Genomic DNA, 27,458 nt, shown 5'->3' with positions numbered 1-27,458 from the left:
TTACATTTACGTCATTTAGCAGACGCTCTTATGCAGAGCGACTTACAAATTGCTGCATTCACCTTATGATAGCCAGTGGGACAACCACTTTACAAATAGATGCGATTCGCCACCTGGTTATCAGAAGGGGGAAAGGGGGACATTTTTACATTTACATTTTAGTCATTTAGCAGACACTCTTATCCAGAGCGACTTACAGTTAGTGAGTGCATACATTTTTTCATACAATGTCAGAGTTTAATTTAATATTTAATTCAATAAGAGAAAATCTGCAAAATGGAGAGTTGAAAATATAGAGAAGGGAGGGCCAGAAAAGTAATGTTTGGGAAAGTGATGGTGAAGTGGCAAAAGAGGATGAAAGCAGTGTGATGATTGTAAGGCCCTATACAAATTCAATCACAAGACAGGGACTTCAAATAGGCCTATGTCATGTCAAGGGAACTGTAGCCTACTCTTCAGATGGGTTAAATGGAAACTGAAATATGGATACTGACTGTAGGTCCATAACCTCTCACATAGTCTTAATATTAACTCCTTCAGAATTAAGCATTTCTTGCTGTAAAATTATACAACAAATGTACATTTTGACTCAGGAACAGGAGTGGAGAAATTATTTATTTCTTTAGCATCTTGAGAGAATGTGAATGTGCAGTTAAGGATTGTAGGTAGAGGTGCTATCTTTATAAGCATCATACAAGCTGATAGTATTTTCACAACAACATTTAACAATATGCATCAAAGCTGAACTGAAATCTTTTCAGAAAGATGTTGGGTGGTTTTCGCAGCTTTCTATTCCCTTACAACCTGTCAAACTCATGTCATTTGGACATTTTTCACAGAAAATCTTTCCCATTTTATTTTTGAGTTATTGCATTTTCTCCGCGGTCCCTAAACGTCTTCACTACACAAAAGAAGCAGCGATGACATAGAAAACTTTACCGATTTCAACTGGATTGGAGCATTCATTCTATCATTTATGACATTATTCTGGTGAACAAGGGTTTATTTAGTCTTCTAGGGAAACATAATGACAGAAGAGAAGCTGCATGTATCTAATTATAGACACGTTGACTAACAAATAGCCTACCAAAATGTCAGAAATGATAAGCAGAGACATACAGTATTTAAATTAGGCACAAAAAAATCATGCACCCCCTGTCAAAAACTCTGTAGACTGTAGCCTACACCGCATTTTCTATATTAGCAGGTTATTGTCAGGTGCGGGCCTCAGATTTTCACATTGTTGGGAGGTTGTGAATGGGTTATTAGCAATTGCGTGCGGGGGAACAAACAGCTGACCGCGCACCACTAGTGGAAATGGCACAAGGCAGATACAGGAAGCAGGAGCAGGCTAACTACAGTACGTGACACCTGTTAGCCATGTTAGTTATTGTAGCTCTTCCATTTAAAGCTGGTTTACACAGTATAAAGCTGCCATTCACAGTATACAGATTCACTCTTTCTGCAAAAACAATGATACTTGATTGGACATTCGTGGGTGGCAGGCTCGGCGGGGAAGATCACAAGCCCTTACCTGAGGATGTTTAAAAAAAATGTTTTTTCTGTTCATTTCCATAAAAGGAAAATGAACGAAAATCATTGAAAGATCCTTACACAAGTATTTCATTAGTGTCATCAAATAAATCATAAAAGGTGCAGATATTAAAATACATAAAGGATTGTTTTTCAATGAAAAAAAGTGGGGGGAAAGAAATAATATAAAAACATAAAATAAAATACGTTTTTTAAATTGATTAAATAGAAAATAATAGAAAAATAGAATAGAAAATAAGTCCTCCAGTCCCCTCTTGACATATTATTGCAACCCCAATCTCTACTCAGATGGCATGGGCAGATAGACGGTGGAGGTGGTTGGGGATCTTCAGTTACATAAAAATATACATTCCTCCCAAATAAATGAGGAGATATGTCAAATCAATCCTCCTCTATGGCAGTGATAGGGTGCTGCCCTGCAAGTTGCGCTGGTGGTAGGTTGAAGTACAACTGGTGTTTGGTTCTGGTGGTTGACTGAGGGTTGGTGGTTAGTTCTGGTGGTCATTTGAAATCCTACTGGTGGAGATTAACATAGGCTTTACTCTAGAACAAGGGTCGGTCCAAGGTTGTGAACAGAGTATCAGGTGATGAGCATAGGAGTTACTCTAGGTCAATGGACCAAGGTTGTGAATGGTGTATCATGTATCAGGTGGCCAGTCTAGCTTTCGATCACCTCATTCAGCTCCAACAGGAGGTCCTTAAATCCCTAGCCGGGGTCCAGCTCACAGTTGAACTCATGATAGTAGCCTAAGAACTTTTTCATTCGCTCGTCAAATTCATCCATGGCAGAGGAGGAGGAGCTGGCAGAGGGGGCCTCCATGGCAGAGTGAACATCACCACAGGGCCGGAGAGAGGACTCCAGGGAACCACAAGGCTCATCTGGGCCTCGACACTGGAGGAGGGAGAGGACACCTGGAGATAACACACAAATGTTATCGACACAGGTTATAATAACAGTGGTATTACCATAGAGATCCTATACAAATTACTAAGTGCATCGCCATAACATCACAAAGGAATCCCTACACAGAGCGTGAGCAAACATTGAGACCTACCTCTTTCCGTTTGCAGGGCGGCTCCTGCAGTAGTTCCTCCTGTGCTGCAGAGGTGCTGTTGAGGGGTGTGCTGTTGACTGCAGCGACCGCATATGTGTCTGCTGATTTCCTCGTCCTCTTCTGGCCCTTCTGGCCGGGCTTTATCTGGACAGCCTGCTTCATCACAGAAGGCCTCATGTTCAGCTTGGACCTCACTGTCAGGAGGTCAGACTAATAATTTTGAGTTCTTCAATGACATGCTTACTTGCAAGCTCTCCTCAACAGTGCAGTACAAATATCAAATATCAAAGTCAGCTTGAAAAAAGTAATATATATTAACTTATATCTTTGCTGCATAGATCCTGGGTGCCAGTCTGTTTCTGCTCTGTCAGGTAAAACAGTCTGGGCTTTCGGTAATTTCAATGTTCAATATGCAGCCGGGTTTTGTACAAGGTCACTGATTGGTTGATGAACATAACATTGAACCATAACCATGACAACATGCGGAACCTCAATTTAGAATTTGATTTTTAATAGCCAAGTCAAAAACAAACATTTTGATGTTTGCTAGGCAAGCACTAGTATTTTGATGTTTAAAATCAAAGCTAACAAGTTTTGTGGTTGAAATTCCACTATGTATTTAGTTGGAGAAATTTGACTCGCGCCAGCAACATTTGACAGAGTGGCTTCATCATGTCAAACACAAAATGGTTGCTTAGCAACCAGACAATGCAATAGTTCCTTTCTTTATTTGTATTTAACAAAGTTAGTTTCGTTAAGTAAAAATATACAGCACCAGTCAAAAGTTTGGACACAACTACTCATTCAAGGGTTTTTCTTAATTTTTACTATTTTCTAGTAATAGTGAAGACATAAAAACTATGAAATAACACATATGGTTCATGTAGTAACCTTGAATTAGTAGGTGTCCAAACTTTTGACTGGTACTGTAGATTTTTAAAAGACACCTGGACCAAGACAGTAGCATCAACACATACGTTTCAGACAAACAGGCACATGTCATCAACCAGACATGACATCAATCAGTAATGTACACGAAACAAGAAATACATCAGAGTGCAATACGTCAAGCATTATTAGAGCTTGCAATAAATCACAGGGCCATTACAGTATAAGACATAATTCAAATAAACAACATGCTTTCTTACATTAGGCAATGCTGACCAGTGACATCGCAGGTGACAACTATAAACAACTAGGCCTACATGCCTCAATAACCTGCTCATCTATTTGTCATTTGAACTCTCTAGGGACACCAGGTTGGCTTGGAGGGAATTCCAAGACCAGGGACCTGCTCTGTTCTGATGTTCGGGACTGTTAGCATAAAACAGGATTGTTAAACAAGTGAGAGAGCTTTGAGAGCCTTTTCTCTGCAGACATGTACTGTACCTTCAGTAGCTTGCCCAGGAGATTTCTTCTGGGATCCATCTTGAGCCTTCTCAACCAGATCCTCATCCACAGAGCGTCCAGGGGAGTCTGTTGCTGCTGCTAAGGCAGCCTGCTTGGGGGGACTGGCACCTCCCGGGGAGCCTCTCTTCCTCTTACCTGGGGCAGCGCTGGAGCTCCTGGAGCTGAGGGAGTGGGGGTCTGCCTCAGCCTGCTTCAGCGGAGACCCCTGCTGGGGAAAGGCAGTGGCACAGAGTACATGGGAGGCTGCCTTGGGTTTGAGAGTGATGCGCTGGCAAAGGGGTGCCTTGGGTGCCTGGGCGAGTACCTCCAGGGTGATGGTGTGGGGTGAGGAGGTGGCAGAGGGGATGACCCTCATTATGATGGAGGTCATACTCTTCTCCCTCTGGAGGGCGGAGTCTGCGGCCTGTGTCTGGGCAGATTCGGCCTTGGCGGAACCCTCTGAGGCCTGCTCTTCCTGCAGCCTTCAGCCTCTTCTCACGCATGCTCTCCTCGAAGGTCTTCACCTTCAGGCTGGCACCAGACACAGTATCGCTCCTACCGTTAGCAGGGCTGGCCGAAAGACAACAGGACCACAGAGATATTCAGTAATTAACCAAACATTCAAAGCAGAACTACTTATTTGGATCTAAACTATTCAGACAGAAGGACACATGATAGGAGGTATGGCAGTCTTACCTCAGTAGCAACAGCAGCAGACTCAGCTGGCTTCTCTGTCACCTCAGATATCTTCTGGGTGGTAGTGCTAGCAGCTGCCAGGGGGGAAAAAATATGTGTGTAAGTCTTACAATTATACAAAAAACTACAGCTAGTGGTCTGGATACCTTACAATGTAAATTGCTATGAACAATTAGAAGCACATATAAAATTAATTTGTTTTTGTCCATAAAGCAAAGATTACCAGGAGAAGCTGGTTTGTTGATGTGCAGTATGCAGGGCTTCTTGGCGCCTCCCTCTCCAGAGGCAGAGCCTGGCCTTTTCCCATTGGATGCCTCCTGTCCCTGGTCCTGCATCCTGGCTGCCTTCGCACTGCGGATCTCCTCCAGGGTTTTCACCTTCACTCCTCTGACAGGAGGGGCCACCCGCATGGGCATGGCTGGGTGGGTGGGTCCGCAGGCCTGGGAGTTACCTGGAGCTGCTTCCACAGCCTGCTGGTTGGCCTTCCTAAGGCTGGGGCCCTGGCCCTGCTGCAGGTCCTCCTCCAGCTTCCTCTTGGCGTGGAGGATCTCTGAGAAGGTCTTCACATGGAGACTGGTTGCAGGTTTGGCAGTGACGCTTCTCTTTGGGGCCCTGGTGGAGGTGATTGTGTCAGGGACTGAAGGGAGAGGGTGCTCCCCATGAGAAATAGTATTCCTGAACGTCTGAGGTAATTCATCCACTGTGGAAATATTGCTGTCGTTCTACCTTTCTCACCTTTCTGAGGGGGATGTTCTGTTTCATCCTCGCCCATTTTCCTCCCGAAGTGCTTGGCCAGATAGCGTTTCATTGACAGGTCACCCCCGGCAGGAACTTCTAAAAGGTCAGAAGTCATGAAAGGTCAAGAGTGTTGATGAGTGGCAATACAACCAATGACAACAGTTTTGTAGCAGAGGAGGCTGGTGGGAGGAGCTATAGGAGGACGGGCTCATTGTAATGGCTGGAATGGAATCAATGGAATGGTACCAAACACTGTTGTGTAGCTACATTGACTGGCAGTGTTGTCCTTACATTTTCTTAGTGATTCCTAGCTAATATGAGCTCTTTCCTCAGCTTCCTTCTTTGACCAAAACTGGGGTTTCCAGAAGTTTCAAATGTACCTTTGACTATTATTTTCCCCAGCATGTCCGCAACGTTGTGTCTCCCGGTCTCTTCACCAAACACCACAGTGTCTGAGTAGGCAGCAAGCATTATGCTCTTAGAAAAAAGGGTTCCAAAAGTGTTCTTCAGCTGTCCCCTTTTTGGTTCCAAGTAGAACCCTTTTTGGTTCTAGGTAGAACTATTTTTGGTTCCATGTAGAAACCTTTGTATAAAGGGTTCTACCTGGAACCAAAAAGGGTTCTTCAAAGGGTTCTCCTATGGGGACAGCCGAATAACGTTTTTAGGTTCTAGAGAGCCCCTTTTTTTCTGAAAGTGTATTTTAACAAATTACAATACTGTACATGACATGTAGCAAGTATGTATTCATATACTTGTGGGATTCACTTAAACTAATTTTTTGTTATACACAACAAGGCTCAGCTAGATCAGTGTTCAACGATTCTTACCATCCTTAGCTGTGAAGAGAGATGGATGGATGAAGGATCTCATGATCTCCTTCTCTCCACTGGCTCCGTTGTTTCTCTGGTCTGAGGCCTGGCCAGGAATTGTATAACCTGAGAGACAAGCACAGTTGTCCAACTCACACGATATTCACATACAGCATGCAAATAAAGTAGGTAAGTACTGCATTGGGATTGTTCTAAGGGCTTTCAAATACAACCCTGCTTTGCCACTGACACACTAAAAGACAAAAGTGGTCAGCTCAAGTTTGAGTCCAGGCCTTGTGGATGTGTTGTGTTTCTATGTCCTCTTACCTGAGCTGGAGGCCATGGCTATCTTCCTGGGAGAGACTACTCTGGATCCGTCTGAGCTGGACCCGTTGTCCTCCCCCTCTGAGAACTGATCTGCACACACACAAACATACAGGAACCCCTCTTGGAGGAAGGTACAGTGCCTTCGGAAAGTATTCAGACCCGTTGACTTTTTCCACATATTGTTACGTTACCGTTTTATTCTATAGTGGATTAAATAAATACAAATTCTCAGCAATCTAAACACAATACCCCATAATGACGAAGTGAAAACATGTTTTTAGACAATTTTGCAAATTTATTAAAAATCAAAAACAGAAATACCTTATTTACATAAGTATTCAGACTCTTTGCCATGAGACTCGAAATTGAGCTCAGGTGCATCCTGTTTCCATTGATCATCCTTTCTACAACTTGATTGGAGTCCACCTGTGGTAAATTCAATTGATTGGACATGATTTGGAAGGCACACACCTCTCTATATAAGGTACCACTGTTGACAGCGCATGTCAGAGCAAAAACCAAGCCATGTGGTCGAAGGAATTGTCCATAGAGCTCCGAGACAGGAATGTGTCGAGGCACAGATCTGGGGAAGTGTAGCAACATTTTTTTGGGCAGCATTGAAGATCCCCAAGAACACAGTGGCCTCCATCACTCTTAAATGGAAGAAGTTTGGAACCACCAAGACTCTTCCTAGAGCTGACCACCCGGCCCAACTGAGCAATCGGGGGAGAAGGGCCTTGGTCAGGGAGGTGACCAAGAACCTGATGGTCACTCTGACAGAGCTCTAGTGTTCCTCTGTGGAGATGGGAGAACCTTCCAGAAGGACAACCATCTCTGCAGCACTCCACCAATCAAGCTTTTATGGTACAGTGGCCAGATGGAAGCAATTCCTCAGTAAAAGGCACATGACAGCTCGTTTGGAGTTTGCCAAAAGGCACCTAAAGACTCTCAGACCATGAGAAACAAGATTCTCTGGTCTGATGAAACCAAGATTGAACTTTTTGGCCCGAATGCCAAGTGTCACGTCTGGAGGAAACCTGGCACCATCCCTACGGTGAAGCATGGTGGTGGCAGCACCATGCTGTGGGGAGGTTTTTCAGCGGCAGGGACTGGGAGACTAGTCAGGATCGAGGCAAAGATGAATGGCACAAAGTACAGAGAGATCCTTGATGAAAACCTGCTCCAGAGCGCTCAGGACCTCAGACTGGGGCAAAGTTTCACCTTCCAACAGGACAAAGACCCTAAGCACACAGCCAAGACAACACAGGAGGGGCTTCGGGACAAGTTTCTGAATGTCCTTGAGTGGCCCAGCCAGAGCCTGGACTTGAATCAAATCGAACATCTCTGGAGAGACTTGAAAATAGCTGTGCAGCAATGTTCCCCATCCAACCTGACAGAGTTTGAGAGGATCTGCAGAGAAGAATGGGAGAAACTCCCCAAATATAGGTGTGCCAAGCTTGTAGCGTCATACCCAAGAAGACTCAATACTGTAATGCTGCCAAAGGTGCTTCAACAAGGTACTGAGTAAAGGGTCTGAATACTTATATAAATGTCATATTTCCGTTTTTAATTTGTAATAAATTAGTAAAAATTTATAAAAACCTGTTTTTGCTTTGTCATTATGGGGTATTGTGTGTAGATTGATGGGGGGGGGGGAGTGAAGGGGTCTGAATACTTTGTATTTCCAAACAATATCAATATCCTTTTTTCTTCCTTTAAAATGTTAGACTAGTGCTTAAGTACCTTGAAGTTCTGCTCTATTGTGTCTCCATTGTGGGTATCTTTGCACTGGGTATCTTTGCACGGGGTATCTTTGGACTGGGTGTGTTTTCGCTGGGAATTTTTGAGCTGGGCATCTTTCCACTTTCCAGCTCCTTCCTGCCCTACAGACTATTTGCTCCTCAATTTTTATATTGCTTTTTGTTGTTGTTTATATTATCTTTCTTTCTACATTATTTGGTCTTCCTTTTTAGTCGTGTAAAGTGTTGTGACCTTTATAAATTGCACTTTAAATAAACTTGACTTGTCAGTAACTACACTACACAGGAATGAAAGTGTTGGTAAAGACATAAGAACAATCTATTTCTTACCATGTTCTTCCTCATCTTCATCATCTGATGGGTTGATGACCCCATGGATCTGGGGATTGGCTGGGCTGGGGATGGGGGTGGAGACAAGAGGGCTAGGATCCTCATGAGGCTCCTCCTCTTCTTTCAGGGCCAAACCTGAGTGACAAAAACTACTGATAAACTCTGGTTCTGATAAAGGTTCATAAATCAGCCCAAATATGTTATTTATCTCAATCCTGAATGTGTATCTGCTGGTATATCTGCTGATACATGTTGTGTTTAATCGCCATGTGATGCTGAGGAAATGAAGATCAGTAAGTTAACAGTGGCTTGGTCAGAATCTGTCTCTTCAGAGTGACTGCTCACTTTTGTTGGACGGCACGTATAGGCCATTTATGATGCGTGGTTTCTCATGGTGGAAGGCACAGTGAGGCTTCTGGCAGCCAGCAGGCTGGTTCTCAAAGTAACAAGCAATCTTCTTCCTGTTTTTCTACAAGAGGTGAAAGGTAGGAGTGGACAGGTCAGAACAAGTAGCAACACTGTGAAAGCTCACTTTGCTTTCTATGATAAAGACTCAAAATCCAGGCTTGAAATCTGAGAATTTGGATGGATGACAAAACAGCCCAAAATGTCACTCCCAAAAGATCCAGAGGCAGGAATACAGCCCCTGACCCAGGTTTTAAGACAGGGGCTTTCTCTACCCCTCTATAATATATAACGCACAGCCTCAAGTAGGCAAAGCTTTAAGGGGATATTCTTGAAATACTTATTTGTTTGGGATTACTAAGGCAATGATGAATACTGAAGGAAATAATGAGAGAGAGAGAGAGATCCTTACCTTGATCAGCACGTGGCGGAACTTGCAGACCTGTCGGAAGCATCTGTTCTCCTGCCACAGGCAGCAGACAACCTCACAACCGCTGGCGGCTTCACAGTGTCTGAAGGGGCAGCTGTCACCCTGCCCAGGAGATACAGACACAAGTAAGTTAATACAGAGAAAATACAATAGAAAAAAACACTGCCGTGAATACCTGAGCCACTATTTCTTATGGCCCCTACCTTAGCGCAAGTGGCATTCAAGAAGAAATAGCAGTCATCTCCCTTGTTAGCCATGTTCAGGCTGGTTGATTGGATTCACTTTTGGATGTTCTCTTCAGGGCCAACAGGACACTCTCTGTGCTGGCAGCAGGGAAACAGGAGCCATGGTCGTTTCTCTGGCGTGTGTGGATTTCATTTCTTCACTGTGGTGGCAACAGAACCATTCAGAGTTGAATTCTAAATTCTAAAGGAATTAGAATTCCTTTGTGGTCAACTGTGACATACGTCTGTGACAGTTTTGTGAATATGTAATAATGTGCCTGTATATCTTTTGAGCTTTAAACCTTCCCTGTCCAAGCGAAATGTTAAATTTTCACTGGATCATGACCTCTCTCTCTCTCTCTCTCTCTCTCTCTCTCTCTCTCTCTCTCTCTCTCTCTCTCTCTCTCTCTCTCTCACTCTCTCTCTCTCCACTCACCTGTTTGAGTTGGCAGATGTTCATACTCTAGAGAGTACTGATAATACAGTTTTTCTCAATTGCTAAAACACTAAACCCTATTGTCTGAACCAAATGCTCAGTTGCCTGAACCCACTGATTGAATCAATCACTCTTTTGGCAAAACCATAAGCACTTTTCACCTGTTTAGACATAACTTGCCAACACATTTTCATTGTGATGCACCCGTGCTGCATAATGGTGAGCACAGGTGACAAAAGTCAAACACAATTAGAGCACAGGTGTCACCACTTGAACACAACAACTCAAAATTGATCACACTTGTGGCTAATGATGTGAGGGAACATATACAGTAAGCCAGTTCAGAGAGCACTGGTTTGTGAGGCCCTACAATGGATAGAAATCTGAGAGGAAGAGTTCGTGTGAGAGGAGGTCGAGGTGGTCGAGGTGGTCAGCGAAGACAAAGAACAGTAATATCTGATGAAATCAGAGCTACTGTGATTGACCATGTTCTTGTCCATGGTATGAGCATGAGGGAGGCTGGACAAAGGGTACAACCAAACATCAGTAGATTCACTGTGTCCACCATAATCCGAAGATTTAGAGAAGAGAACAGGTAATTACCTTTTTTTGACATTATAGTACAGTATGTAAATGTTGACAGCAATTACTGTATGACATACTATATACTGTACCACAGTATACTGTAAGTAAATATATGTTTCAGTACATCACTGTACCAATGTACTGTAGTATTGTAATGGAGGGTTGGTCTAACTGTTTGTAGGCCTAGTATTCCATGTATATTTTTGTAACTCCATGTTCTCTTTTTGTAGAATTGAAAGACTGCCACATGGGGGTGGGAGGACAGGTATGTTCTCCCCACACCAAGAGACCCTAATTGTTGAAATGGTCCGTGAGAACAATGCCATTAAACTGAGCGAAATTCAGCAGAAGATCATTGAGGGCCATTTACATTTTGAGGGTATCAACAGTGTCAGCCTCTCTACTGTTGATCGTGTCCTCAAGCGCAACAGACTGTGCATGAAACAGCTATACAGAGTGCCCTTTGATCGCAACTCAGACAGAGTCAAAGAGCAAAGATTCCAGTATGTACAGGTTGGCATATATCCAGACACATTCAATGTTGATTACTCTAAGTAGTGATTTACTGTAGTGGCCTAAATCACTTTTTTCCGTATCACTTACAAAACTATATCTATTTCTACAGAGGGTTTTTCAACTGGATGCAATGGAAAGACCCCATCAATACATCTACATGGATGAAGCTGGGTTTAATCTCACCAAAAGGAGAAGGAGAGGCCGTAATGTGATTGGCCAATGGGCCATTGTTGGTGTTCCTGGGCAGCGTGGTGGCAATGTCACATTATGTGCTGCCATCAGCAATCATGGGGTTGTCCACCATCATGCCAACCTGGGGCCCTACAACACTCACCAGCTCCTCATTTTCCTCAATCACATGCGAGATGCTTTGTTAGGGCAGCAGGATGAGCATCCCATCTATGTTTTTGTTTGGGACAATGTGAGTTTTCACAGAGCCCTCCAGGTTAGAGAGTGGTACAATATGAACCAAGGTTTTATCAATCTTTGCCTTCCACCGTACTCCCTTTCCTAAACCCCATTGAGGAATTCTTCTCCTCATGGCGGTGGAAGGTATATGAACGCCAACCTTACACCAGGGTAAATCTCCTGCAAGCCATGGGACTTGCCTGTGGTGACATAGGTGTGGAGGCATGCCAAGCCTGGATACGGCATGCCAGGGTTTTTTTCCCCGTTGCCTGGCCAGACAAAATGTGGCCTGTGATGTGGATGAAGTCCTGTGGCCTGACCCAGTACGGAGACATGATGCTGTGGCTGAGTAATGCACTTATTTCTATATTTTTGTACTTTATTTTTACATGGGCTTACTGTACACAAGTGGCAAACGCATAAGATTTCTGTTTGTTTTTACAAGTGCTACATGTAAATGCACAAGATTTCTGTTTTGTCTTTTTGTACAAGTGCTAAATGCACAGTTTTTTTTTGTTTTGCAACATGCATTTAGCCTACAGTGAACAATAAACATTTATTTCTCCAGCTTCATGTCCTGAGCATTGTGTTTTCTATTTTTCTACGTAGTGTTTAGTGACTGTTCAGTAGTGTTTTTTATTTTGATTGACTCAGGGCACGATTTGACAACATAGTTCAGTTTTGAGCACAGATTGAACTGTTTTGAGGTGAAAGTTTGGTTTTGCAAGAAGAGTCTGAGGTTTTGTGAATGTAGCTTGAAAATTGGGTTTTGTGTTCACAGTTAAGAGAAAAGGAGAGCAGCTTTAAAGAAATGTGTCTTAGCAATCGAGAAAAACTGTAACATAACAATAGATAATGAGGAGTCACAGTCATTTGGAAACAGAGCGTCAACACAGTTCATCGACACATTCAGTCAATTAGTCCGACTGCCAATTAGGGACAATTACACACACTGTCCAAAGGACCAGCCATTAGGATTTGCAACCCTCTGTGAAAGCACATTTAAGTGTTCTCATAAAATGTAGTCATTCCATATATTTAATGTATCCTATCACAAGCACACATGATTCAAATAAACAGCAGCTTGCTGACTAGTTACTTAGTTTCAGGTGTTGAAATACACTGAGTGTACAAAACATTAAGAACACCTTCCTAATATTTAGTTGCATCCCCCTCCTTTTGCCGTCAGAACAGCCTCAATTCGTCGGGGCATGGACTCTACAAGGTGTCAAAAGCGTTCAACAGTGTCAAGTTGGCTGGTGGTCCTTTGGGTGGTGGACCATTCTTGATACACATGGGAAACTGTTGAGCGTGAAAAACCCAGCAGCGTTGCAGTTCTTGACAAAAACCGGTGCACCTGGTACCTACTACCATGCCACGTTCAAAGGCACTTACATATTTTGTCTTGCCCATTCACCCTGGCACCTACTACCATGCCACGTTCAAAGGCACTTACATATTTTGTCTTGCCCATTCACCCTCCGAATGGCACACATCCACAATCCATGTCTCAATTGTCTCAAGACTTTAAAATCCTTCTTTAACCTGTCTCCTCCCCTTCATCTACACTGATTTGAAGATGGATTTAACAAGTGACATCAATAAGGGATCATAGCTTTCACCTGGATTCACCATTGAATATATGGAACGGCTAGTGGGCCCTGAGGACTGGGTTGAGAGAGAGAGAGAGAGAGAGAGAGAGAGAGAGAGAGAGAGAGAGAGAGAGAGAGAGAGAGAGAGAGAGAGAGAGAGAGAGAGAGAGAGAGAGAGAGAGAGAGAGAGAGAGAGAGAGAGAGAGAGAGAGAGAGAGAGAGAGAGAGAATGCTAACAAAGCTCACAGAGACCATTACAGAGTGCACAGCCCTTCATGTTGGCTGAGTATCAGCTGTTCATTTTTTCTGTCTGTGTCTCTATCACTCTTTTCCTCCTCACCGCTTCCCCGTTCAGCCCATTTTATTACTTCTCTATTATTTCTCTATTTTCTTTGTCTCTGCATCGTTGGGAAGGGCCCGTAAGTAAGCATTTCACTGTTAGTCTACACCTGCTGTACGAAGCATGTGACGAATAACATTTGATTTGTTTGAACATTTTAGCACGGTATGGCACGCCCCACTTCTGTCTCTTTAGCTCGTTTCATCATAGTCTTCATTTCTTCATTATCCTTACCACTTGTTTGCTTGATGTCATTATCAACATCATTAGCCACATTATCACAATAATGTCATGGTCTATGGATTGTGTGACTACGCCATCAGAGAGGATGAATATAAGTATATACACTGAACAAAAATATGAATGCAACATGTAAAGTGTTTGTCCCGTGTTTCATGAGCTGAAATAAAAGATCCCAGAAATGTTCTATATGCACATAAAAAATGTTGTGCACATTTGTTTTTACATCCCTGTTAGTGAGCATTTCTCCTTTGCCAAGATAATCCATCCACCTGACAGGTGTGGCATATCAAGAAGCTGATTAAACAGCATGATAATTACACAGGTGCACCTCGTGCTGGGGACAATAAAAGGCCACCCTAATATGTGCAGTTTTGTCACACAACACAATGCCACAGATGTCTCAAGTTTTGAGGGAAGGTGTACTTGGCATGCTGACTGTAGGAATGTCCACCAGAGCTGTTGCCAGATAATTCAATGTTCATTTCTCTACCATAAGCCACCTCCAACATCGCCACCTCCAACACGTGGTCTGTGGCCTCACAACCGCAGACCACGTGTAATCCGGCTTCTTCACTTTTGGGATCGTCTGAGACCAGCCATCTGGACAGCTGATGAAACTGTGAGTTTGCACAACCGAAGAATTTCTGCACAAACCTTCAGAAACCGTCTCAGTGAAGCTCATCTGCGTGCTCGTCGTCCTCACCAGGGTCTTAACCTGACTACAGTTCGGCGTCGTAATCAACTTCAGTTGGCAAATGCTCACCTTCAAAGGCCACTGGCACGCTGGAGAAGTGGGCTCTTCACGGATTAATCCTGGTTTCAACTGTACCGGGCAGATGGCAGACAGCGTGTTTGGCGTTGTGTGGGTGAGCGGTTTGCCGATGTGAACGTTGTGAACAGAGTGCCCCATGATGGTGGTGGGGTTATGGTATGGGCAGGCATAAGCTACAGACAACAAACACAATTGCATTTTAGAAATGTCAATTTGAATGCACAGAGATCCTGTGATGAGATCCTGAGGCTCATTGTCGTGCCATTCATCTGCCGCCATCACCTCATGTTTCAGCATGATACTGCACGGCCCCATGACGCAAGGATCTGTACACAATTCCTGGACGCTTAAAATGTCCCAGTTCTTCCATGGCCTGCATACTCACCAGACATGTCACCCATTGAGCATGTTTGGGATGTTCTGGATCGACGTGTACGACAGCGTGTTCCAGTTCCCGCCAATATCCAGCAACTTCGCACAGCCATTGAAGAGGAGTGGGACAACATTCCACCGGCCACAATCAACAGCCTGATCAACTCTATGCTAAGGAGATGTCGCGCTGCATGAGGCAAATGGTGGTCACGCCAGATACTGACTGGTTTTCTGATCCACGCCCCTACATTTTTTAAAGGTATCTGTAACCAACAGATGCATATATGTTTTCCCAGTCATGTGAAATTGACTGATTTCCTTATATGAACTGTAACTCAATAAAATCTTAGAAATTGTTACATGTTGCATTTTTGTTTAGTGTAACAACATATAATAATAAAATGTGTGTGAAAGCACGAGTTAAGTTAAAAAATAAACATTATAAATCAAAGCCAGCTACCATTAATTTCTTTCTTGTCAGCTTCTTGGTCTCTGATTAATTTGGATAATCTTCATCATCACCTTAACTTTTACTGTAAAATACGTAGTACAAGTCAATATTGTTATATATGAAAATGTATAGTGCAAATTGCATCATGTCTAAAGTTAGTCCAGCAAATTGTGCTGTATCAACGCATGGAATTCCAATCTAATTTATAATGCAAACGATCCTAGCATCATCAACGGGAAATTAGTGATGTTATAATGAGGGTGGGGGGCTGACATTGTTAAGCGCTGGGGGGAGCGATTGCGATGATTGTCTTTCTCTCTCTTGTCCCTGGCAGTTTGCCCAACATCTGCACATCTGATATGAGGTGGATGATGGATTATAGTGAGTGCACAGGTAACCATGCACAACTAATGTGTATATAAGCTAATGTGTTAACAGCTGTAGCGGGACTGTGTGTGTGTGCGTGTTTGTGTGTGTGTGTGTTTGTGTGAGCTCAATCATGTTGGAATTGTCACACATTTCAGTCTTGAGTGCTCGGCAGATTCTGACTGAAGTTCTTCTGTGTTAAACTACTACTCTACTGCTGTTTTATATATTTTTTAAGATGTTCAGTGAAAATTGATGCTGAAAATGTGTCAGGGGCTGAAGTTTTGGCATTAAAGGGGCAATCTGCTGTTGCTACATCCCATCTTAGGATTTATAATGATATGAACCCATTGATTGTTGAAGAATATATATTGTAAATGCCTCGTGAACTTAGTTCAACTGTCATACACCATTAGAATGTTTGTAAACAAAGAAAATGTAAATAAACACCATAGAGTGTCAAAACATGGTTAAAACTATAATTTTGATATCAGGGATGGTCAGTCCTTGCATCCATAACGCTGTCTATGAATTTGAGAGTGGTTACATTTCTTCCGTCCCCTCAGCTGTTTGCCGAAAGAGGGGTGGGGATGGCTTTGTTAATGTTTCAACTGCAGATTGACACTTTTAAGTCTGAGAAAGGAGCACTACATTAATATGAATGTTATCAGTGCAAATCCCACTTATTGCATTGATTCAGTCAGTTAGAGAAGTATTGCCCATCAAAGGCCAAAGGATATATTAAAATATAAATCCATCCCTTCAGTTACAGCACATCTCACACAAGAAATTAGAATACTTCGACAAATGTCAAAACAGGGTCAACTTTATACTGGAACTTTCCTTGCTCATTCGTAAACACACAACTAACAGGGTAGCATGAAGTTGGAAAAAGTACATGTTAAAAGTACAGTCTTAAAGGCACTCTCCATTTTGAAGTCTGCTTTAAAGTTTTCCGTCTTTCAGCTTGTTTTGGCTCCCATCTCTTGGTATCTCTCCTCACTATTGATATCTTATACACATTGCGCATCACTCTGGTGTACTAGTCTTGCCTGCCTAAATGCTTTTCACTCATTCCCCATTGCCATGGTGATAGACAGCTTACCGTGTGTGTGTGTGTGTGTGTGTGTGTGTGTGTGTGTGTGTGTGTGTGTGTGTGTACATATATATATATATATATATATGTATATATATATATATATATATATATATAAATATATATATATATATATATATATATATATATATATACAGTGGGGAGAACAAGTATTTGATACACTGACGATTTTGCAGGTTTTCCTACTTACAAAGCATGTAGAGGTCTGTAATTTTTATCATAGGTACACTTCAACTGTGAGAGATGGAATCTAAAACAAAAATCCAGAAAATCACATTGTATGATTTTTAAGTAATTAATTTGCATTTTATTGCATGACATAAGTATTTGATCACCTACCAACCAGTAAGAATTCCGGCTCTCACAGACCTGTTAGTTTTTCTTTATGAAGCCCTCCTGTTCTCCACTCATTACCTGTATTAACTGCACCTGTTTGAACTCGTTACCTGTATAAAAGACACCTGTCCACACACTCAATCAAACAGACTCCAACCTCTCCACAATGGCCAAGACCAGAGAGCTGTGTAAGGACATCAGGGATAAAATTGTAGACCTGCACAAGGCTGGGATGGGCTACAGGACAATAGGCAAGCAGCTTGGTGAGAAGTGAAAAGAACTGTTGGCGCAATTATTAGAAAATGGAAGAAGATCAAGATGACGGTCAATCACCCTCGGTCTGGGGCTCCATGCAAGATCTCACCCTGGGGCATCAATGATCATGAGGAAGGTGAGGGATCAGCCCAGAACTACACGGCAGGACCTGGTCAATGACCTGAAAAGAGCTGGGACCACAGTCTCAAAGAAAACCATTAGTAACACACAGCGCACGCAAGGTCCCCCTGCTCAAGCCAGCGCATGTCCAGGCCCGTCTGAAGTTTGCCAATGACCATCTGGATGATCCAGAGGAGGAATGGGAGAAGGTCATGTGGTCTGATGAGACAAAAATAGAGCTTTTTGGTCTAAACTCCACTCGCCGTGTTTGGAGGAAGAAGAAGGATGAGTACAACCCCAAGAACACCATCCCAACCGTGAAGCATGGAGGTGGAAACATCATTCTTTGGGGATGCTTTTCTGCAAAGGGGACAGGACGACTGCACCGTATTGAGGGGAGGATGGATGGGGCCATGTATCGCGAGATCTTGGCCAACAACCTCCTTCCCTCAGTAAGAGCATTGAAGATGGGTCGTGGCTGAGTCTTCCAGCATGACAATGACCCGAAACACACAGCCAGGGTAACTAAGGAGTGGCTCCGTAAGAAGCATCTCAAGGTCCTGGAGTGGCCTAGCCAGTCTCCAGACCTGAACCCAATAGAAAATATTTGGAGAGAGCTTAAAGTCCGTATTGCACTGCGACAGCCCCGAAACCTGAAGGATCTGGAGAAGGTCTGTATGGAGGAGTGGGCCAAAATCCCTGCTACAGTGTGTGCAAACCTGGTCAAGACCTACAGGAAACGTATGATCTCTGTAATTGCAAACAAAGGTTTCTGTACCAAATATTAAGTTCTTATTTTCTGATGTATCAAATACTTATGTCATGCAATAAAATGCAAATTAATTGCTTAAAAATCATACAATATGATTTTATGGATTTTTGTTTTGGATTCCGTCTCTCACAGTTGAAGTGTACCTATGATAACAATTACAGACCTCTACATGCTTTGTAAGTAGGAAAACCTGCAAAATCGGCAGTGTATCAAATACTTGTTCTCCCCACTGTATATGTATATATATATAGTGTGGCCAGAAAAGCACAGAGGCTCAGGCCGTTGCAATTTGCAGGGCTGAACATTCCGCCTCAGCTTGGCTTCATAATTCCTATTTTAATGTATGCTAATTTGGATATGTGGAGTGGTATTCAATAGTTAACTGAAAAATTCTGAAAACATGGCGATTGGTCCTGTCACGACTTCCGCGGAGGCTGCCTCCCCTCCTTGTTCGGGCAGGTTTCGGCATTCGGCGTCACTGGCTTACTAGCTACTGCCGATCCATTTATCATCACTCCATTTGTCTTGTCTTCAATCACACACACCTGGTCCTTATTCCCTCATGAGTCATTGTATAAGTGTTCACTCTGCTTCCTTGTCTGTGTGGGTGATTGTTTATTGTGGAGGTTAGTGAAGCTCGGTGGAGCTCGTGAATTTTGTATCGACGGGAGTTTTTCCCGTGTGCCTTGTATTTTCCAGTGTGCCTGTTTTGTGCCCTAGAGTGTGTTTGACGCATTTCTGCGTAAACCTGTATTTTGTGGATTAAAGCCTGTTATTCTGTGATTTACCCTCCTGCGCCTGACTCCTTCAACACCACCTCATCTCAGGTCCCTACTTAAATCTCCTCTTCTATATGCATCTGTATTCACTAGCAGGCACCTCCAGCGGTGACCTCATAAAGCAGGGTTCCCCAACTGGTGGCCTGCGGTTGGTTTTATTTGGCCCCCCATGTTTTCTGAGCAAAATTAATTAATACATGTTTAAATTTTTATTGTTGGGCATAAAAGACTGTATAAACACCAGGAAATCAGCTCCAAGTGATGTACATTTGGGGAATCTGTTCTCAAATATTCCCACGCATAATAAAGAGACATATGTGATCGTATACAAATAATAATAATTCATAATAATTGATTGGATTTATATAGCACTTTTCTACCAACTGAGGTACTCAAAGCGCTAGTAGGGGGAAACTCACCTCATCCACCATCAATGAGCTGCACCCATCTCAGTGATGCACGGCGACCTTTTTTGTGCCAGAACTCTCACCACACATCAGCTATCAGGTGGAGAAGTGAGGAGTCATATATGCCAATTAGGAATGAGGGGGATGATTAGGTGGCCATGATGGAATGTGGCCAGGTTGGCAATTTAGCCATGACACTGGGGTGAACACCCTTACTCTTACAATAAGCCCCATGGAATTATGAATGACCACAGTCAGGACACCCATTGTAACGTCCCATCCGAAAAACGGCACCCTACACAGGACAATGTACCCAAATGTAATCAAGGTTTGAAATGATTATGTTTTAGTCAAATATTATATCTGTTTAGGCTTCTTGTGGTCAATTTGCGGTTTAAAATTATTTGTTTATTATGTTCTGGCCCCCCGACCATCCGCTCAAGAAAAGATTGGCCCGTGGCTGAATCTAGTTGAAGATCCCTGTCATAAAGTGAGTCTTTACCTGACAGTCATGTTAGGATATGTCAGTTATCCCGTGAGAGCTTTTGTTCCAAGCTTATGTTCATGTTGCAACAGTATGTATGAGGGAGATTCCGAGATCCTACCTTATGTAAGCCTGTAGTATACCTTTTGTAAGCCTGTAGTATACCATATGTAAGCCTGTAGTATACCTTATGTAAGCCTGTAGTATACCATATGTAAGCCTGTAGTATACCTTATGTAAGCCTGTAGTATACCTTTTGTAAGCCTGTAGTATACCTTATGTAAGCCTGTAGTATACCTTATGTAAGCCTGTAGTATACATTTTGTAAGCCTGTAGTATAGCTTAAGTAAGCCTGTAGTATACCTTAAGTAAGCCTGTAATATACCTTATGTAAGCCTGTAGTATACCTTATGTAAGCCTGTAGTATACCTTTTGTAAGCCTGTGGTATACATTTTGTAAGCCTGTAGTATACCTTATGTAAGCATGTGGTATACCTAAAGTAAGCCTGTAGTATACCTTATGTAAGCCTGTAGCATACCTTCTGTAAGCCTGTAGCCTACCTTATGTAAGCCTGTAGTATACATTTTGTAAGCCTGTAGTATACCTTATGTAAGCCTGTAGCATACCTTATGTAAGCCTGTAGTATACATTTTGTAAGCCTGTAGTATAGCTTAAGTAAGCCTGTAGTATACCATAAGTAAGCCTGTAATATACATTATGTAAGCCTGTAGTATACGTTATGTAAGCCTGTAGTATACCTTTTGTAAGCCTGTGGTATACATTTTGTAAGCCTGTAGTATTCATTTTGTAAGCCTGTAGTATACCTAAAGTAAGCCTGTAGTATACCTTATGTAAGCCTGTAGCATACCTTCTGTAAGCCTGTAGCCTACCTTATGTAAGCATGTAGCATACCTTTTGTAAGCCTGTAGTATACCTTAAGTAAGCTTGTAGTATACATTATGTAAGCCTGTAGTATACCTTAAGTAAGCCTGTAGTATACCTTAAGTAAGCCTGTAGTATACATTATGTAAGCCTGTAGTATACCTTAAGTAAGCCTGTAGTATACCTTAAGTAAGCCTGTAGTATACCTTATGTAAGCCTGTAGTATACCTTCTGTAAGCCTGTAGCCTACCTTCTGTAAGCCTGTAGCCTACCTTTTGTAAGCCTGTAGTATACCTTATATAATCCTGTAGTATACCTTATATAAGCCTGTTGTATACCTTAAGTAAGCCTGTAGTATACCTTATGTAAGCCTGTAGTATACCTACATTAAGCCTGTAGTATACCTTATGTAAGCCTGTAGTATACCTAAAGTAAGCCTGTAGTATACCTTATGTAAGCCTGTAGTATACCTTAAGTAAGCCTGTAGTACACCTTTTGTAAGCCGGTAGTATACATTTTGTAAGCCTGTAGTATACCTTATGTAAGCCTGTAGCCTACCTTATGTAAGCCTGTCGTATACATAAAGTAAGCCTGTAGTATACCTTAAATAAGCCTGTAGTATACCTTAAGTAAGCCTGTAGTATACCTTAAGTAAGCCTGTGGTATACCTTATATAAGCCTGTAGTATACCTTATATAAGCCTGTAGTATACCTTTTGTAAGCCTGTAGTATACCTTATGTAAGCCTGGTGCAAAAAGGACCTGGCACAAAATAAAAACGAAATATTACAACATTATTAAAAGTAGCCTAAGCGAAAAAATATAATTTACCTTAAGTAAGCCTGTAGTACACCTTTTGTAAGCCGGTAGTATACATTTTTTAAGCCTGTAGTATACCTTATGTAAGCCTGTAGCCTACCTTATGTAAGCCTGTAGTATACATAAAGTAAGCCTGTAGTATACCTTAAGTAAGCATGTAGTATACCTTAAGTAAGCCTGTAGTATACCTTATATAAGCCTGTAGTATACATTTTGTAAGCCTGTAGTATACCTTATGTAAGCCCGGTGCAAAAAGGACCTGGCTCAAAATAAAAAAGAAATATTACAACATTATTAAAAGTAGCCTAAGCGAAAAAATATAATTTACCTTAAGTAAGCCTGTAGTACACCTTTTGTAAGCCGGTAGTATACATTTTTTAAGCCTGTAGTATACCTTATGTAAGCCTGTAGCCTACCTTATGTAAGCCTGTAGTATACATAAAGTAAGCCTGTAGTATACCTTAAGTACGCATGTAGTGTACCTTAAGTAAGCCTGTAGTATACCTTATATAAGCCTGTAGTATACATTTTGTAAGCCTGTAGTATAACTTATGTAAGCCCGGTGCAAAAAGGACCTGGCTCAAAATAAAAAAGAAATATTACAACATTATTAAAAGTAGCCTAAGCGAAAAAATATAATTTACCTTAAGTAAGCCTGTAGTCCACCCTTTGTAAGCCGATAGTATACATTTTTAAAGCCTGTAGTATACCTAAAGTAAGCCTGTAGTATACCTTATGTAAGCCTGTAGTATACCTTAAGTAAGCCTGTAGCCTACCTTATGTAAGCCTGTAGTATACCTAAAGTAAGCCTGTAGTATACCTTATGTAAGCCTGTAGTATACCTTTTGTAAGCCTGTAGTATACCATATGTAAGCCTGTTGTATACCTTTTGTAAGCCTGTAGTATACCTTATGTAAGCCTGTAGTATACCTTATGTAAGCCTGTAGCCTACCTTATGTAAGCTTGTAGTATACTTTTTGTAAGCCTGTAGTATACCTTAAGTAAGCCTGTTTTATACCTTATGTAAGCCTGTAGTATACCTTAAGTAAGCCTGTAGTATACCTTAAGTAAGCCTGTATTATACCTTAAGTAAGCCTGTAGCCTACCTTAAGTAAGCCTGTAGCCTACCTTATGTAAGCCTGTAGTATACCTAAAGTAAGCCTGTAGTATACCATATGTAAGCCTGTAGCATACCTTATGTAAGCCTGTAGCCTACCTTATGTAAGCCTGTAGCCTACCTTATGTAAGCCTGTAGTATACCTTAAGTAAGCCTGTAGTATACCTTAATTAAGCCTGTAGTATACCTTATGTAAGCCTGTAGTATACCTTAAGTAAGCCTGTAGTACACCTTTTGTAAGCCGGTAGTATACATTTTGTAAGCCTGTAGTATACCTAAAGTAAGCCTGTAGTATACCTTATGTAAGCCTGTAGTATACCTGTTGTAAGCCTGTAGTATACCATATGTAAGCCTGTTGTATAACTTTTGTAAGCCTGTAGTATACCTTATGTAAGCCTGTAGTATACCTTATGTAAGCCTGTAGCCTACCTTATGTAAGCTTGTAGTATACTTTTTGTAAGCCTGTAGTATACCTTAAGTAAGCCTGTTTTATACCTTATGTAACCCTGTAGTATACCTTAAGTAAGCCTGTAGTATACCTTAAGTAAGCCTGTAGTATACCTTAAGTAAGCCTGTAGCCTACCTTAAGTAAGCATGTAGCCTACCTTATGTAAGCCTGTAGTATACCTAAAGTAAGCCTGTAGTATACCATATGTAAGCCTGTAGCCTACCTTATGTAAGCCTGTAGCCTACCTTATGTAAGCCTGTAGCCTACCTTATGTAAGCCTGTAGTATACCTTAAGTAAGCCTGTAGTATACCTTAAGTAAGCCTGTAGTATACCTTATGTAAGCCTGTAGTATACCTTAAGTAAGCCTGTAGTACACCTTTTGTAAGCCGGTAGTATACATTTTGTAAGCCTGTAGTATACCTTATGTAAGCCTGTAGCCTACCTTATGTAAGCCTATAGTATACATAAAGTAAGCCTGTAGTACACATAAAGTAAGCCTGTAGTATACCTTAAGTAAGCCTGTAGTATACCTTATATAAGCCTGTAGTATACCTTTTGTAAGCCTGTAGTATACCTTATGTAAGCCCGGTGCAAAAAGGACCTGGCACAAAATAAAAACGAAATATTACAACATTATTAAAAGTAGCCTAAGCGAAAAAATATAATTTAAGTCATGAATATGAAGAGAAGCTTGTTGAAAATGAAGGTGATAATGTTCAATCAACAAAGCAAACAGGAAAAGAGTAGAGGAGGAAGACAGGGGGGGGGGTGTCCACCGGACTTCACCCCTGCGTAGGAGCTCACTCTCAAGCAGAACCGGGGTCGGCCCATAATGTAGGGCATCCCAGGTTGCAAGTCATAATTTCTTGCTGGCCCTTGTGCCCAGCAGAGCTCCTTTGTAAAAGGTTGGTTAAATTTAGGCCTATTTTAAATTGATTTGCACTTGTTAACTAGCCTATCGTTAGGCAGTTCAAGGACTACAATTTCCCTCCCGGACCCTCCCAGGCCCGAACACAGTTTGGAGGTCATTGTCGATTTACGTTACTATAATGTAAATCGCCCTTCCAGCCCCCCAAACCTGGTGGCCTCCTCTCCTAGTCTGCCGATTCGTCCTGTAGCTGCCTCCAGCAGCCCCGTCGTCCACGCCGTGTGCCCCCCCCAAAAAATTTATTGGGGTTGCCTCTCGCGTGTCCGACGTCGGCACGGTTGGCGCCGTTTCTCCTCTCCTGCCTGGGCATTTACTTTTGCCCATGGCCCTCTGCCCGCGAATATGTCCTCCCAAGACCACCATTCTCCCACCTGGGACATCGCCAACTTCTCCTCCTGGGCACGCTGCTTGGTCCTCTGTTGGTGGGATCTTCTGTCACGATCGTCATGAAAAGTGGACCAAGGCGCAGCGTGATATGAGTACATACTTTAATAGGTACTTTTCAAATACAACAAAAACAACAAAACGATACGTGAAGTCCTCGGTCAATAACACAAACCTACACGGAACAAGATCCCACACTAAACTAGTGAAAACAGGCTGCCTAAGTATGGTCCCCAATCAGAGACAACGAGCTACAGCTGCCTGTGATTGGGAACCACCCTGGCCAACATAGATCTAAACGATCTAGAACTAAAACATAGAAAATTTAACAGAAACTCCACACCCTGGCTCAACATTTAAGAGTCCCCCGAGCCAGGGCGTGACAAATACATGCTACATTACAAAATAACACAGAGTAAATGACTATCACCAATACACTAAGATTTAACATGGTTACACGTGTCTTCAGTTCTGAATAATCTCTAAGAGAAAAAACATATGTGTCTGATACACACATGATCTTGGTAGCATGTTCTCAAAGTATGAGCGAATTCACTGCCCTTTTAAAAAAGCAAGCGGGACAGGACCCTCAACCTGAATGAACATTTCTTAGCACTTTGCTAGTTAAAACAAAAGACAGGAACAACCGACTCAGATTCTAATCTAATCAACTCAATTGTAATGTTATGACCAGACAACATGAATGTGCCTGATAACCAGTCAACCCAACATACAATTTCAATCCAGTCACTTTAAAAATACATCAACCAGGAAACATACAATGCAATAAGACATACCAAAATGTGCAGCTCTTTATAAGCTCTTGCAACAAACCAAACAGGACAATTTAATTCACACAGTAACATTAATTTAGTCAATTAAAGTTTTCATCAGTTGTCACACCTCTCCTGGAGTCAGTGACCCCAGGACTTTTGTGGGAACGTTTCTTTCTCGAAATTCACACAGATAAGGTGTGTTTGATCCCTGTGATAGCCCACAGATGCTGCCATCCAAAATCGTGATTGAGTCATCACGCTGTGCTCCAACGCCAGCCAGTCGCTAGTCGTGAGTATCACCTTCTTTCATTCTTTCACTACAATGGTGCATCTAGTGATGACAGTTTTTTAAAATTATTTTTGTGGTTGTTGAAGAACTACAGTGGGGAAAAAAAGTATTTAGTCAGCCACCAATTGTGCAAGTTCTCCCACTTAAAAAGATGAGAGAGGCCTGTAATTTTCATCATAGGTACACGTCAACTATGACAGACAAATTGAGATTTTTTTCTCTCCAGAAAATCACATTGTAGGATTTTTAATGAATTTATTTGCAAATTATGGCGGAAAATAAGTATTTGGTCACCTACAAACAAGCAAGATTTCTGGCTCTCACAGACCTGTAACTTCTTCTTTAAGAGGCTCCTCTGTCCTCCACTCGTTACCTGTATTAATGGCACCTGTTTGAACTTGTTATCAGTATAAAATACACCTGTCCACAACCTCAAACAGTCACACTCCAAACTCCGCTATGGCCAAGACCAAAGAGCTGTCAAAGGACTCCAGAAACAAAATTGCACCAGGCTGGGAAGACTGAATCTGCAATAGGTAAGCAGCTTGGTTTGAAGAAAACAACTGTGGGAGCAATTATTAGGAAATGGAAGACATACAAGACCACTGATAATCTCCCTCGATCTGGGGCTCCACGCAAGACCTCACCCCGTGAGCAAACGGTGAGCAAAAATCCCAGAACCACACGGGGGGACCTAGTGAATGACCTTCAGAGAGCTGGGACCAAAGTAACAAAGCCTACCATCAGTAACACACTACGCCGCCAGGGACTCAAATCCTGCAGTGCCAGACGTGTCCCCCTGCTTAAGCCAGTACATGTCCAGGCCCGTCTGAAGTTTGCTAGAGTGCATTTGGATGATCCAGAAGAGGATTGGGAGAATGTCATATGGTCAGATGAAACCAAAATAGAACTTTTTGGTAAAAACTCAACTCGTCGTGTTTGGAGGACAAAGAATGCTGAGTTGCATCCAAAGAACACCATACCTACTGTGAAGCATGGGGGTGGAAACATCATGCTTTGGGGCTGTTTTTCTGCAAAGGGTCCAGGATGACTGATCCGTGTAAAGGAAAGAATGAATGGGGCCATGTATCGTGAGATTTTGAGTGAAAACCTCCTTCCATCAGCAAGGGCATTGAAGATGAAACGTGGCTGGGTCTTTCAGCATGACAATGATCCCAAACACACCGCCCGGGCAACGAAGGAGTGGCTTTGTAAGAAGCATTTCAAGGTCCTGGAGTGGCCTAGCCAGTCTCCAGATCTCAACCCCATAGAAAATATTTGGAGGGAGTTGAAAGTCCGTGTTGCCCAGCGACAGCCCCAAAACATCACTGCTCTAGAGGAGATCTGCATGGAGGAATGGGCCAAAATACCAGCAACAGTGTGTGAAAACCTTGTGAAGACTTACAGAAAACGTTTGACCTGTGTCATTGCCATCAAAGGGTATATAACAAAGTATTGAGAAACTTTTGTTATTGACCAAATACTTATTTTCCACCATAATTTGCAAATAAATTCATTAAAAATCCTACAATGTGATTTTCTGGATTTTTTTTCCTCATTTTGTCTGTCATAGTTGACGTGTACCTATGATGAAAATTACCTCTCTCATCTTTTAAAGTGGGAGAACTTGCACAATTGGTGGCTGACTAAATACTTTTTTCCCCACTGTATGTAGAATAGGTTTTTATGTAGACTTACTGATAGCTAGCCATAGTTGTATCTAATGTATCTAATAAATCAACTCTT

The 27,458-nt window shown here is 42.2% G+C and overlaps 1 protein-coding gene across 1 annotated transcript; it reads right to left on the bottom strand.

Moving 5' to 3' along the window:
• Positions 1-2,260: 2,260 nt before the first annotated feature.
• LOC121551874 (zinc finger CCCH domain-containing protein 11A-like) lies at positions 2,261-9,750 on the bottom strand. The gene is made up of 12 exons (XM_041864557.2): positions 9,697-9,750; positions 9,476-9,595; positions 9,004-9,127; positions 8,659-8,793; positions 6,569-6,658; positions 6,260-6,367; positions 5,430-5,528; positions 4,918-5,331; positions 4,695-4,768; positions 3,999-4,473; positions 2,610-2,803; positions 2,261-2,446 (listed from the first exon to the last, which is right to left on the bottom strand). The coding sequence occupies exons 1-12, from the start codon at positions 9,748-9,750 to the stop codon at positions 2,261-2,263; spliced, it is 2,073 nt and encodes a 690-aa protein (XP_041720491.2).
• Between the last annotated feature and the right edge of the window lie 17,708 nt (positions 9,751-27,458).

This window comes from Coregonus clupeaformis, chromosome 12 (genome assembly GCF_020615455.1).
Source record: "Coregonus clupeaformis isolate EN_2021a chromosome 12, ASM2061545v1, whole genome shotgun sequence".
Lineage (NCBI taxonomy): Eukaryota > Metazoa > Chordata > Actinopteri > Salmoniformes > Salmonidae > Coregonus > Coregonus clupeaformis.
Note: the sequence above shows the minus strand (reverse complement) of the source record. Positions and strands in the feature narration are given on the sequence as shown.